Raw genomic sequence first — 15,572 nt, forward strand, 5'->3', positions numbered from 1 at the left:
GCGGCGGGAGAAGTAGCGCTAGAGCCAAAGAACGTGTGTCTGCGCTCTCGTGGTCATGGAGGCGCCGGGGCTGCCGCCAGCCGCGAAGACTCCAGCCCCCAGCCGGAGCCTCCGGCTGCTGCTGCTGCCACTACTGCTGTTCCTGCTGCTGGCCCAGACTCTGCGGGGCTTGGAGGCAGAGGAGAGGCCCCGAACCCGTGAGGAGGAGTGCCACTTCTACGCGGGGGGACAAGTGTACCCGGGGGAGGCGTCCCGAGTTTCGGCCGCCGACCACTCCCTGCACCTCAGCAAAGCCAAGAGTAGGTGGTGCCCCGCAAAGTGGGGTTGACCGGTGGCTGAGGGAGGCGGGAAGTTGGGAGGACCACGGGACACGTGTGCCCTGCTTAGGCTACCTGGGAGCCTGACTTGGGCGGCGCCCCCTGTCCTGCCTCCGGTCCCTGGGCGGGCCTGGCTCTTTCATAGCGGGGCAAGGGAGGAGGGTTCCTGCTTTGAGAAAGGGATTGTTTCCACTTATCAGATTTTGTAAGTAGTGGTTACCCCAAAAGCCGCAGACAAAGGAACGGGGGTGGTCCAGGTCCCCTTGCAGGCATTGGAGGATGTTGTGCAAACTGAAACACTTCCTCAAACATTGCAAAGTGGCTGCAGCATGTCGGTCTGTTTCCAAGTACTATTCCAGGGAAGAATAGGTTAAGTTGAATAATGATTCATAGAAAGTTTGATTAAACAAAAAAGTGGCTAAACAAAATGTTCAGGAGAGCAAACATTTCACCTTTCTCTTTTTTCCTTTTGTTTTCATCTTATAAAGACTATTAAAAGCCCTTCCCCAAAGCATACATAATAAATGGGTATTCTTTGTGTCTCTTAGAAATGAAGAACTTCTTACAGGGTGTATTTTGAAGGCTCTTTGTAGGGAAAGGAAGAAAAAGGTTCAAAGTAATTTATTTTGGTTGATGATAAACCTCATGGCAAATTTGTGTCCTGCCAGTTTGGCTTTTGATTATTTGCATTTCTGTCCAGTGTACACAGGTAATGGCCACTTTCAGGAAGGACACGTCAGACTGAGACACTGAGAAAGTTATGGCCTGCTGCATCTAAATGTTAAGATTAGCCAAAAAAAAACTGAGCAGGAATTAAAGGATAAAGACTGTCCCTTGCTTGCTTTAAGTAACCTGTTTTTCTTACAGATCACTTAGCATTCTGAAGATGTGTATTGTGGTTCAATTACACCATGTTCTATGCCCATATTCAGTGAAAAAAGTATGCTTCACAGTTATGAATCCTCAGTGTTAAGTGGGATGTTACGACTTAGGATGGAGTGGGAGTAATAAATAAGAAAAACTGTTTTGCCTTCTTAAACATGTGCAGTTCTTTCCTACTGAAAGTTAACTACTTTTGGATATTTTGTTTTTAAGAAACCAGTCTCACGCTTTTATTTTTTAAACAACATGTGTTTATTATTTCACAGGAGGCCTTAGCTGGGTTCTCTGCTCAGGGTCTTATAACACTGTAGTCCAGATGTTGGCTGGGCTGCATTCCTTTCTGGAGCTCAGCATCCTCTTCCCAATTCACATGGTGGTGGGCAGAATTCAGTTCCTTGAGGTTAAGGACAGGATCCCTGTTTTCTTCCTGGCTGTGACCTGGTGCCATGCTTAATTGCTAGGAACCAGCCGCTCGCAGTTTCTTTATTCACAGGCCCTCTCATCGCATGGCAGCTTATTTTGAGTCCCAGTCTTGGGCTTTTAAAATCACAGCATTTCAAAGTGTCATTAGTTTCACTTACCTGGGAAGATATTTTGAACTGTGTCAGCCAGTTAAGTGTTCGATGGCATTACATTATATTTCCCATAAGAAACAAATCCCATCCAAGTCTGCTCATAAAAGCATAAGACAGTGGTAATAGATTTCCCTTTACCAGAGAACTTCTTCAAATTTTAGATATTTGCTGCATCTCTGTGTCATGTAGGTTTATCTAGAATTAAAGATACGAGGACTTTTATTCATAAAGTGGAATATTATAGAGCCATTAAGGTCATACTTTGAAATAATTTTTAGTGACATGAAAACTGTGAGATTTACTGTTGCTTTTTTTAAAAGGGGTTCAACATGATCCAAATTTGTGTTTAGAGAAAAGACTAGAAGTAAAGACATCAGAATGTTAACAGTAGTTAAATTAATGGGGTTATGGGAAGAGAAGGTTTAAATATCATTTATACTGCTTTGCATTTGCCAGAATCTGTTACATGATTTATATTTGAGATTTTAACACACACAAGGGGTTGCTTTGGGAATTCCATTTATAGATCTTAGCAAAGTTAACTGCAGTCTTTTTTTTTGCTCCATAAATTGATGACAGTTTTTTTTTCTTTGAACTAACTTTGTAATTCTTAAATCAAGAACCCAAAATTTTCAAACTCAGAATTTCGAGAACAAAATTTATTCCTCAGATTTGGTTTTCCTCATATGCTAAAATCATTAAGGAATAACAGGTCATTATAATTCCAACCACAAATCTACTTAATATATCCTGTTAACCAACCCCATTGAGTAGCATTTTCAGTAATGTATACAAAGCATGTATAGTTCAGTACCCTTCTACTAATTCCCCTCTTGGTCTTTACCTAATCAGATCAGGATATTTATATGAGGTAGGCTGCTGACTCAAGACAAGTAATCACATGTTATATATTAACTTCACAGAGAAATTCATCGTAAGTTTACGTCTCTTTTCAGAGTGACCAAAAATGCTGGCTATTATACAAAATATAGTAAATGCTGGCTATTATGAGCCTTACTTTCTAGGAACCATAGTCAAACTTGGAAGCAAGGATTGACTTCAATATATGTAATGGTTCTGAAAGTTTAAGTGTTATCTGAATGTAACAGAAGATCAAGGTATATTATCAAAGCGCGTTGGCTAGAATTACAGCATGCCCTTACAAGAGAGCAGCACCAACTATTCAATTTCCACTAGGTCACTTGAAACCTGTTCAATGGGGTCTCTTCTTTCAAAGCCCTCTAGGAAAGTAATCCCATGGTCTGGGATTGTACACTTCTGGCCTGATGTATTTGCAAATTTCCTACTCTGAGTGTGGCAACAGGTCCTCCATGAGTATGTGAGAAACTGGCCAAATGTTTAAATTAGTACATCTGAAAGACTGCCATTAGGGAAAGGCATATCTAATTATTTGAAATATAGGAAGTTATTCAACTTGGAGGGGCTATAGTGAAGGATCCAGTAGAGTGTAGTGCAGGGATGGAATGTAGGGGGGCGGGTGCTGTGAGCATGAATAGAATTAAAAGTTATTGTCAATAACCTCCAACTGAAATTGAGCATTTCTTTCCATTATAAACATCAGCAACGAACCACATTAGCTTCAGCAGTACTTGCTTGTACCTGTTATCAATAGACCCCCAGGTATTTTCATGCCATATTGTGGTTATTGGTTGTTACAGGTATCCTGAAACATCATTTACACCAGGGGTGGGCAAACTTTTTGACTCGAGGGCCACAATGGGTTCTTAAACTGGACCGGAGGGCCGGAACAAAAGCATGGATGGAGTGTTTGTGTGAACTAATATAAATTCAAAGTAAACATCATTACATAAAAGGGTACGGTCTTTTTTTTTTTTAGTTTTATTCATTCCGGCCCGCAGGCCGTAGTTTGCCCACGGCTGATTTACACTCTTCACTATTTTTGGTAGTTAATTAGATCACTGCTAGATCCTGCATTTTTAAAGTCTTAATAAAAGGGAACATGTATTACTACATCACCAATATGGGTCTTTTCTATTTGGATAATTTCATTTCAATATAATTGCTTTCCTTTGTAATTCTATATATTTTAAATATCCAATAACACTATTCTGAGAAGTATGTAAGTTTCACCAGACTGCTAGAGAAATCCAAAGGTTTAGAAGCCTTGATTTTTAGTGATTTCCTAAAGCTCTTATCCTGTCATCCCATCAGTTTTCTCAGTGTTATAAAATATCCTATATTTTTCTTTCTTAGTTTCCAAGCCAGCACCTTATTGGGAAGGAACCGCTGTGATAAATGGAGAATTTAAGGAGCTCAAGTTAACTGATTATCATGGAAAATACCTGGTTTTTTTCTTCTACCCACTTGATTTGTAAGTAATACATGTACAAAGCAGCTAGTAAGACCTCAGTTATTACCGATTATTAATCAAGGTCAGGCTCAATCCCCAGCAGGGGGTGTGTAGGAGGCAGCTGATCAATGATTCCCATCATTGATGTTCTGTCTCTCCCTCTCCCTTCTCGGAAATCAATGAAAATATATATTTTAAACATTGTTTAAAAAGAGTTTATTTACAAATAGGCTAGATTTGGCCTGTGGCTGAAAGTTTGCTGACACCTAGTCTATCCAAATGGGAAGGATTCTCATAAAAATTAGTACATTGAGACTAATACAAGTCATGAAGCTACATAATACATAACCTTTTAAATTAGCTTGACTAGCTAAAATGTATAATCTAATTTCCAATAGAAACCAGAAGTTGAAGTTTTAATATATAAAAAGTATAGGCCTTCTAAATTCATGTTATAAAACCAAAAAGTTAAAACATATGTAAAATATAACATTAAACCTGAATTCTGAAATTAGTCTAACATAGCAGACAAATATGCTCTGTCTCTCCAGTGTTATTTAAAACTCCATAATGAATAAGACATAGCTAATTATGCATGATGTTAGCAATGGTCTTCTGGCTAAGATAGCTTCTTACTGTTATTTCTGTATAAAGTCAGGCTGGGCCTGGTTAGATAAGGAAGAATTCTCAGGCATTTGCCACAGTCTATAAGCATGAAAGTCACAAACAATCCTTCAGTTTTCTGCCAGACCTTTTTCTCTGTCTTCACTAAGAAGTCGGGCAAATGTGTCTCTAGATAGCATTTCTTGGGATAAGAGGAAGGAAGGTAGGGACTGACCATTCCTACATTGTGGAAAATATTAAAAATATACATTATAGCCCAGGTTCCAGGGACGTAATCTAGATTAGAACTTTCTGCTTGCATATGACAATCCTCCACTTGAACAACTGAAACATTTGAAAAGCCTATGTTGGGGTATGGTAGGAACTTGGCCCCTAAATCGACATTTTTCAAACTTTCTTGGCCATCACACACAATAGGAAATAAATTTTCAATTGCTGCCCAATACACTTACACGTACATAAACAGTAACATTCAGTCTGTATGCACCAGTATAGTCATGTTATACTGAAATACTGAAAAACTTCCATACCAGAGGGTAATAGCCACTTTCTCAACCCCTTCCCCAAGTTGCTCCTCCTACCTGATCCTTTTTCGAAACCTCCAGCACTAAAGTGTATATATATAAAACCTAAGCAATCGGCCGGTAGGTATGACGTGCACTGACCACCAGGGGGCAGATGCTCAACGCAGGAGTTGCCGAGCCACAGAGCAACAGCAACTTTGCAGAGTGCCCTCTCGAATTCCGGGACCCCTCAGGGGATGTCGGACTGCCAGTTTCAGCCTGATCCCTACAAGGCCAGGCCGAGGGACCCCACCTGCCGGAGGGACCCCGCTCACTCCGCAGACACCCTTCTAGCCCTGGCGCCACCCCAGGTGTGGCCGGCCGGAGGGACCATGGGAGGTTGGCTCCAGGGCGTGGCAGGCCCATTTCTCCCAGTCCCGCCCCGCCAGCTACCTTCTAATTAATTTCCTTTCAATGTGCATAAATCCATGCACTGGGCCTCTAGTTTTGAAATAGGTTGTTAAATATTTTTAATATCACTCCTGAACACACACATATATGCACTGGTATATACATGTTTCATAACTTACCCTTACTATGAAGGATGTATTCTCATATTTTCTATTTCACTGTTTTAAAATGCTAATTGGAACTCAGTAAATTGACTTAAGTAATTCCTACCACAATTTGAAAAACACTACCCTAAGGAAATATTCTCTAAACATGCCCTTCTAACAATGGACCTTATCAAGAAATGGAGGGGATGGGAGGGCATTTCCTTATCTCCAAAATCTATATAGATGCATCTAAATCTTGAGAGAATTCATATATAAAGTTGTTCTTAATGTGCATTTTTATATACTAAATATGTTTGTAAAGACTTCTGTCATTTCAAACTTGCATATATGTGTATTTTGAGAATATTGAATATATTTTCTTTTTACTTTCAGCACTTTTGTGTGTCCAACTGAAATTATTGCCTTTGGTGATAGAATTGAAGAATTCAGATCCATAAACACTGAAGTGGTGGCATGCTCTGTTGATTCACAGTTTACCCATTTGGCCTGGTCAGTATCTTACACTTAACATTTGTAGGAAAAAGAATGGATTTACTTTTAAATTATGGGCAGACAACTCAACATGATAGGAATATAGTTATTTATCAGACAATTCAGAATATTTCTCTAAGAAATGCTAGTTCAATAAAATTACATAAAAAATAAAATTGGGGGGAAAGTTCAATGCAAAAGATGTCCATAACAAACTTATTGAATTGTATGATTATTTTATTATAACAAATTTTGGGTAGCCTTAATCTGGAGGAAAAAAATCCTTAAAATATCATTTCTCTGTTATACAGTTGTTTAGTATTAAGCCAAACTCAAAATAGTTTTTATAATTACTTTTCAAGAAGCAATGATTTTTAAATTAATTTTAGAAATATTTTTAATTAATTGTTTCACCTAATTAATTGCAAGTTAAAATGACAAGAGATGTCATTCTTTTCCCCTGTCTGATTGGCCAATATTTCAAATTTGAAAATTTTCATGTAGTGATTACAAAGGTGGAAAGAAACAGCACTCCCATACACACAGGTGGTTCAGCATTTCTGGAAAGTAGTCGGGCAACATGTTTCAGAATCTGAAATGTGTATGTTGATGTGTTTTTTAATCGTGTCCACAATTTTTTGCACAAAATTTTATGCATGATAAAGACTGTTCATTGTTTTTAAAACTTAACATTAAATTCATAGAGTAATAAATTCAAAACATTTACAATTATGTAGATATATAAACTATATGTGCATGTATATGTATATAAAACTAAAATTTTAATTGGTTCAGGAGCTACAATTCAACTTTAATTTATATTCCGTTAAGTATTTAACTCTCTTAAGTATTTTTAAAAGCAGTTTATATTTTATTTCCCTTGAGTATCCCAAGAACATAAGCAATTCTTGCAATCTAATAAATAGATATGGTACATCTTAAGTCCTTTTAAATTGTTTCATTACTATTTGTAAACTGAATAAAATTTCAATGTACACATTTTAAATTGGAATCACAAAGTATATCTGTTATTCCAATATGCCAAATGCTCTTAAACATTATAAATAACTCATTATACAAATATGTACTGATTATTTCTCAATGTAAGAATATTAAAAATATGGGTTTAATTTGCTTTATCACTTCTATAGTAATTCTGTATCTCCATATGATTAAAACACAAATCCACCAAGGGAAACATCTATGTCATCCCAAATAATTTGGGATTGTTTTTCCAAGAAATTCTTTTGTATAAATTCTCAGCTGGATAGGTTTCATATCAACCAGAGATTTCTACTTGGATGTCAGAACTGGGACTGCAGACATGGGGAGCATTATTTCCCTGTTTTCTGGCTGTTATATCAATGCCTTCCAGTTGGGGCACCAGCCCACATCCCCCAGTTTCAACTTAAAGAATACTTAAATCTCAAGACTGATGTGTCTGAGATTATAGCTTACTTCCTTCACTGCTGCAAGTAGACGGTATTTCTTTGTCTCTCAGAATATTAAAATACCCAGTTGCTTCCTGCCTGTCTCTCAAGGAATTGTCTTATGATCACAATTCTAAGGTTATGCTTATGACAGTGTCTATTCTTTATCCATCAATTCTACTTCTAGAAATTAATCAGACAAGTGTACAATGTTAAGAATACAAGGATGTTGCCAGCAGTGTTTATAAAAGCAAAAAAAAAAATGGAAGCAATTTAAATGTATGTCAGTAGAGATTAGTAAAATGTGGTATGTCTATACATTAAAAATGTGATGGATGTGTAGCTCCATATTTAGTGTTAAAAGGATATGAATATATTGTTAAGTGGGGGAAAGGGCAAGAAAATAGAATGTATATTAGCCTGTCTTTTTTAGAGAAAGAATAGGTGTGTGGTGTTTGTTCATGTGTGTGCACATGCAGAGAAAGACTGGTTTTGATATATGCCATTTACTTAACTCTAAGAGGTAAATGTTCTGTTTGTTTCAGGATTAACACCCCTCGAAGACAAGGAGGACTTGGACCAATAAAGATTCCACTTCTTTCAGATTTGACCCATCAGATTGCAAAGGACTATGGCGTATATCTGGAAGATTCAGGCCACACTCTTAGGTACCTTTTTAGTGATTTTACATTATGACCAATCCAAATATATTTGTAACCCTCATTGAAATGGAGTTAGAAAATACAAAGTTTGATCAAGAAATATTATTTGCTCTACTTGCAAAAATGGTATAGATACTCTTTAAAATAATTAGTGAGTGTCATAGACTGTTAGAGCTGAAAGATTATGTAGAGGTCTTTGACCAACCTTATCTTTATTTTACAGATAAACAGATTCATAGAGTTCCATGAACTTAGCCAAAGAAATATAATTGGTTAATGGCAGAGTGCAGACTTGAATCCAGGTCCCCAAACTCCTTGTCCATTTCTTTCTCCTCTTCTTCAAACTAACTCCAATAATGGTTTTCCTAAATACAAGTATCATAGGATTTAGCAAATCTGTGTCTTTGGAGTAGGAAAAATTAAGGAAATATTTTACCCAACAGCTCTCACTGGGTTACTTGAGCTAATAAATGCTAATAGAATTCTTTGGGTGAAAAGGGGCAATTTTAGCTTAAAACAACTAATTTTGTTATAGTTGTGTTATTAGCTTTTCAATGCTAATAATTTCTTTTTTAAATGTTTTATGTGAAAGTGTCATTATTTTATAATCCTGTTTTTTAATAACAGCTTTTCTGAGATATATCATCCTATATAATAAAGAGCTAATACGCTAATTAGACCAAATAGCAGAACGACTATCCGGACAAAGTCGGGGCTGCAAGGGCCAGCTGGAGCTGTGAGAGCCGAGCCCCTTGCATGAATTTCGTGCATCAGGCCTCTAGTATACTATATGACTCACCCAATATAAAGCATACAATGCAATACTTTTAGTATATTGAGTTTTGCAGTGATCACCACAATCAATTTTAGAACATTTTCATTATTCCAAAAACAAACCTCATACCCATTTTATTTCCCCTTTTCCCTAATTTTCTAGCTCCTGCTCTTGCCTGCCTTGTTTTAGTAACACACATCTTCATAGATTCTTAGTAAAAGGTCATTAGAAGGTAAAATGGTTTGAGACCTTACATGTCAGATGTTTTTATTCTACTCTCATGTTGATTAATAATTTGGCTGGATATAGAATTGTAGATTGAAAGGCAATTTTCCTGCAAACATTTGAAAGCATTGCCCTGCTACCTTTAGCTTCTGGGGTTGTTATTGAGATGTCTGTTGCCATTTTAATTTCTGATTTTTATAAGAATGACCTGTTTCTTCTCTATGGAAGAGACATACATGTATATTACACCAAGTATGGCAAATGTATTCATCTCAAAGTCTACCAAAGAAGCAGTTCACAAAATTAAAACAGAAGACAGAAGCTAGAATTTGCTAGCAAAGGAAAGGCAGATTTGTTTTCTGTGGTGTGTGTTGGTATAATGTGTGGTACAGAGGAAAGCTCAAAATTTTAGATCAGGCTCACTTACTTCAGAACAGACTTGATTACCATTGACAACAATTTTCAGCTGTAAAAGCTACATGAAAGAACACCCATATAAATAATAATTAAGCAAGTTGACCTGGTCAAAAGGGAGTGAGTCCTAGTTATTTCAGACATCAAGTTGCTCACTCAAAAAATGTATTGTGGGCCCTAGCCGGTTTGGCTCAGTGAAGAAAGCGTCAGCCTGCGGTCTCAAAGATCCCAGGTTTGATTCCAGTCAAGGGCATGTACCTTGGTTGTGGGGACATATCCAGTAGGGAGTGTGCAGGAGACGGCTGATCGATGTTTCTAACTCTCTATCCCTCTCCCTTCCTCTCTGTAAAAAATCAATTAAAAATATATTTTTAAAAAATGTATTGTGGGATAAGCAGAAATACTTTAATAATGTTTAATATGATTATGAAACAAGATATCATGAAATAGATATGTAATTCTATATATTTCTACTAAAAATATTTCATCATTTATAATACTTGTACACAAGCAATTAGCCCCAGTACCTGAGATCTTTTTCTAATCTAAAGTATTAGGTTGAAATCCATATTGACTTAAATAGACAATAAATCCTTTGAAAATTTTTGTCTCTAGTCTACTTTAACTCTTGTAATCTTTAACTCTTGTAATGCCATCACTATCTCAGTAACAGGTCTTTTTAATCAAACTACTTCATTACTCCCCAGGCCATAGAAGTGAATCACACATATAGAGATTTAGAGGGAAAGGTGACTTCACTTATATTGGTGACCTTGTCTTTTTACCACCGTTGAAAGGAAATAAAGAGACATTCCAAACAGCCAGTGAAGAGAAAGATGGATCACTCCTTCACTTAAAGGAAGGCTCTGCTGTGTAGTTTCATCATTTCATTTACAGTACAGTAAAATCCCAAACCTAGTACACATGAAGATTAAGCAGTAAATACTACAGGACATTTCACAGACAAAAACAAAATTTTAAAGCTAATGGGGGATGGGGAGAGGTAAAAGAGGGTAAAGGAGAAATGTATACCTGAAACCTATATAATTTCATTAACCAATGTCACCCCAATAAATTTAATTTTTTAAAAAAAATTTAAAACTACCATTTAACAATTATAATCCCGAATTATATAGTAGATGTGTGTGTGTGTGTGTGTGTGTGTGTGTGTGTGTGTGTGTGTACCAGTCAAGTAGGTAGTGTGTTGGTTCTATATAACAATCCTGTGTGGATGCTACAGGGATTCGCATTAACAAATATTTGTCTTAACTGAGATGAAATGGCCTCACCCCTACCACTCTTGTGTTTTATAGAGGTCTCTTCATTATTGATGACAAAGGGATCCTAAGACAGATTACTCTCAATGACCTTCCTGTGGGCAGATCGGTGGATGAGACACTGCGTTTGGTTCAAGCATTCCAATACACTGATAAACATGGAGAAGGTACTCTTTCCTTCCAAACATCATAGCCTTTTGATTTTTTAGTATGAGAAGAGGTAGCAGTAAATTAGATGGTTCCAAAGTCATCTGATTGTTTTCAAATTATTAGCTAATCTTTTTAGTAAATCAAATTATTAAAGTGCTTTTAATGAAATGTCACTAATATATTCTACTTACTGAATTAAAAGATCCAAAAGTATTCATTATTTGCGTAGTCCTTTTGGATAAGCACAAAGAGAAAAGTTTCTGCTGCTGTAATATTTCAAATTGTTTCTATAAACTTAAAATGTACCATTCTGGCAATATTTAGTAATGTAGGTTTTATTTGCATCTGTACATTATTTGATTTAGATTTTTTCCTCAAGGTAATTCAGTGATCAGCAAGGTTATTCAGGATCACACTAGTAATCTATTAGTTCATCCTTTCACTCCAAGTTTTTGCGGTAGCTCAATGGGAAAGGTTAGATTTTCCTAAAATAGAACGTATGTTTTATTTACTTATTTTTTTAAGAGACAAACAATGATGCAGGGACTTTATTTTTTTTTAATCTTTAAATTCTTTATTAGTTAAGGAATTACAAATGTGTCCTCATTCCCCCCCATTAACCCCCATTTAGCATGTGTAATTTTAAGTCCATTGGTTTGGCTTATATGCATGCATACAAGTCCTTTGGTTGATCACTTCCCCTTACCCCCTCCCTCCCCTACTTTCCCTCTGGGGATTAATAGTCTGATTGCTGTTTGTAACTCAATGCCTGGGTCAAGGTATATTCCAAATAAAATCCTATTTTCTGAATAATTTTAAAGTCTCTTTTGATAAACAGCAAACCATGGCATCAGTACAAAATACTACAGGAAACAGCAAATCAGCTTATTTTAAGTTTATGTAAATTCAGAGAAATTTTTGCCATGCCCAGACCTTTCAGTTCACCACATCCCAAAAGTTTCCAACTTTCTTAGAGGAACACTCAATTTGGTTTTTTATACTATAAATGCAAGTAAACATAATCGACAAAAATGAAAATAGATTAGCTACCTACTGCTAAGCTCTGTGACCAAACTTCCTTGGTGCAAGCAAGCAAGCTAACAGAGCCAGGTGTTCAGTGGCCTAGAAATGTTCTCATTAATACAGGCTCCATTTTTAATTTCATTTGGGAAAAGAAGAGCCAAGAGTTGCTGAAGAGAATTGAACTCTGTTTTTAAACTGTCTTTTGCCAATTTTTGTTCCTTTCAGTCTGCCCTGCTGGCTGGAAACCTGGTAGTGAAACAGTAAGTCAAATTGATTTTTCTGTTAAGGGGATGTCTGGGGCCAAACAAAAATGCCAACCTTAAGATCATCTGTAATAGCACTGTCTTGATTTTATAAATGACTTAAACATTGCTCGGAAAAAATCAGAAGAGTACAGGCATTCTTTGAACTGTAGGGAGAGTAGCTGACACTGGAGAAAGCAGAAGATAGGACTTCATGCTGTGAATTTTAAAGCCAAATACCCAGCGGAATATGCCATTAAAATCAACAACAACAAAAGGGAGTAGCGGAGATTTGGTAGAATAAATTCAGAGGGCTGAGAGAGCATTTATGGAATTTCTTCCTATATTGTGAGCAAAGAAAACAGTCACAAGCAAAGCTTTTCTATATATAGTAAAAAGCTTTTGAAAAAAAATCAGGCTTAACTAACAATGAAGCTAATGATTCTCTCATCATTTGAAGGAAGAAAAGATTGAAACAAGTACATTCATAGGGAGGCTGTATAGTTTATAGACAGTCCCTGAAGTAGTCTCTGGCCAGTAGTCTCTGGCCAAAATACAATTTGGAAACTTGCTTGAACCTTTTTAAAAAATATGTTTTAATTAATCTTGAGAGAGAGAGGAAGGGAGAGGAATAGAGAGATAGAAACATTGATGAGAGGGAAACATCGATGAGAGAGGAACATCATCGATCAGCTGCCTCCTGCACAGCCCCTTCTGAGGGTTGAGCCCACAACCCAGGCTTGTGCCCCGAATGGGAATCGAACCAGCAAACTCTTGGTTCCAGGGTTGATGCTCAACCACTGAACCACACCAGCCAGGCTTGAACCCTTTTTAATGAACATGTTATCTTCTAAAAATCAAAGAGCTTTATACAAACTCCAGTTAGGAAAAATACCTAGAGAATTAGAGGAAGAAATCATTATCTTAGGATAAAAGAAAAATACAGACTCCTAAGACTTTCTTCCTTAGCACACAACAACAAAACAGTACCATTGGCCGTACACAATGAGAAGTAGAAATTCACTCTGTAACCTCACTCAGATTAGTTAAAATAACATTTCATTGATTTAAATTAGTTTTGATGAGCGTGCAAAGCAGCTTTGCCCTTGTGGGTCAAAGTTAATGCTACAATACAGTATTCACCTCTACACAGATCTGATGGATTTGAAGTTAAGCATGAGACTTAGAGCAGCACTAGGTACTTTAAATTATAAATCAGTCATTGGGTTAATTTAGTTATTGATTGTGAGGCTCACAGATAGAAATATGAATCAGAAGCTACAGGTATCACCTAAGAAGGCTTAAAAAGCATCAAGCTCGGGGCACTTCCCCCTGGAGCTAGAGCAGAACCAACAGTGACTGATGCATAACATCACCTTGTATTGCAGGCATGTGCTGAGAGCACAGGATGAAATAAAGATGAAATATGAAACTAGTACAAGAAATACAGCTGCGGGGGGGGGGGACAGAAAGAAAGTAGAAGAGGGGGATATAGGATCAGAAAAGGTTTTGTGCTGGTGTTTAAGATAGGTGAATTTTTCATCTCCATATCCCTCAGTTTTCCCCTGTATATTGCACAGGCCTCCTGATTTATCAGTATCTCTCCTCTCCAATGCATGTCATTCTCCAGACCAGAACCTTTTAGCGGCCCACCATCACTCACAAGACAAAGTCCAGATACTCAGGGCACAGCCTTCAAGCCTTTGCATTCTGTTCCCACCGGTCTCTCCCAGGTTATCTTCCCTGTGATTCACGCACAAATGCTGTGCTGCCACCAAATCATGACTCATCTTTCCTCCAATTAAGCCCTATGTTTTCACACCTTTGTGACTTTGCTCAGGTCTTTCTTTCCAGAGCCTGAAATACCTGTCCCCTTCTCTAAATTCTACTCCTCTTTCAAGACCAAATTAAATGTCACCTCCACTCAGAGACCGTCCCTGATGCCATCTCAGCCTCCACTGAGTCACACAGCCTGTGTCATACACAATCGAACTGTGCATTGCATCAAAACAGCCACGTACACAGACATCTTTCCCACGTGCTTGTATGAGCCTCAGAGGTGTTGACCATGGTAGTTATCCTATATCCCCATTGCCAGCACACCATTGGCACTAAGTAGTTATTCTGTGAGTACCTAAAAATTGAATTTAAATGCAGAGAGGTTATAAACTGGCAAAAACAGAATGCTCCTTGAAGTGATGCCTGCAAAACTAGGTAATGTTTATTTTATGCTAAAGAAAAATTATGAAGACGTATATAGAATTATCATAAGCTGATTACAAGAGGGTTTTTTTTATATGTAGGGATAGATGCACTTTACCTGTAACTATCAAGTAAACAGGTCTAGTAGGGAGCTTTTTTGTTTGTTTGGAATATTTTTCCATTCACTAAATAGTTATTGAAGTTAATGCTCCATGGTTGTATTTGAGTATTTTTTTTTTACCTTTGCAGTTTGAGGTTAAAGGTTGCATTTTGGACCTCCAAAAAATCCACTTGAACACACTGCCCCCTTTTCAGGTTGTTGGCACCCCAACACTTTACCAGCATATGATTTTAGAAATACATTAACATCTGTAGCCATGCTCTCTTAATGTGTTTGGTTTAATTAGATCAAACCTGAAGATGCCATGAAAGCCTGGTGGCCAAGAGAAGATCTGTAAGTAAATTCGGGGGTGCTTGAGTACAGATGTTAATTTATTGACAAATGATTTTCCTTTTGGCATAGCTGAGATTAGTAGGTTGGACAAATCCAGTGTTTCCTATATACATCTGATATAATTTAGTACACAAACACAGTCTTATCTTCTTTAGTCAAGAGATGGGCAACTATTATCAGACAACTAATGATGAATGATCTGCTTTTTTCTTTCAATAGATAATCCCAGATCCAGCTGGAAAACTGAAGTATTTCGACAAACTGAACTGAAAATACTTCCTCAGGCCATGCTGCTTGAACGCCTTCAATAAAAGGCGCCATGTTGTTACCACATTGTGTTATTGTAGTTACTTCTTGGAGAATATAAAACATGCATGTCAGGGTCCAAAGATACTTACTGTTGAAGTCAGACACTGATGCCAAAAGATAGGCAGTT

At 37.2% G+C, this 15,572-nt stretch overlaps 1 protein-coding gene across 2 annotated transcripts; it reads left to right on the forward strand.

The window, feature by feature from the left end:
• Positions 1-6: 6 nt before the first annotated feature.
• PRDX4 (peroxiredoxin 4) lies at positions 7-15,469 on the forward strand. 2 transcript variants are annotated; one of them, XM_005861745.2, is made up of 8 exons: positions 7-299; positions 4,010-4,127; positions 6,184-6,300; positions 8,258-8,380; positions 11,102-11,232; positions 12,464-12,498; positions 15,090-15,136; positions 15,356-15,469. In XM_005861745.2, exons 1-8 carry the CDS (start codon positions 56-58, stop codon positions 15,357-15,359), a joined length of 819 nt encoding a protein of 272 aa, XP_005861807.1. In that variant the 5' UTR covers positions 7-55; the 3' UTR covers positions 15,360-15,469. The 2 variants fall into 2 exon arrangements, with proteins under 2 accessions (XP_005861807.1, XP_005861808.1); XM_005861746.2 differs by lacking the exon at positions 15,090-15,136.
• Positions 15,470-15,572: the final 103 nt, after the last annotated feature.

The sequence above is a fragment of the Myotis brandtii genome, unplaced genomic scaffold (genome assembly GCF_000412655.1).
Source record: "Myotis brandtii unplaced genomic scaffold, ASM41265v1 scaffold156, whole genome shotgun sequence".
Lineage (NCBI taxonomy): Eukaryota > Metazoa > Chordata > Mammalia > Chiroptera > Vespertilionidae > Myotis > Myotis brandtii.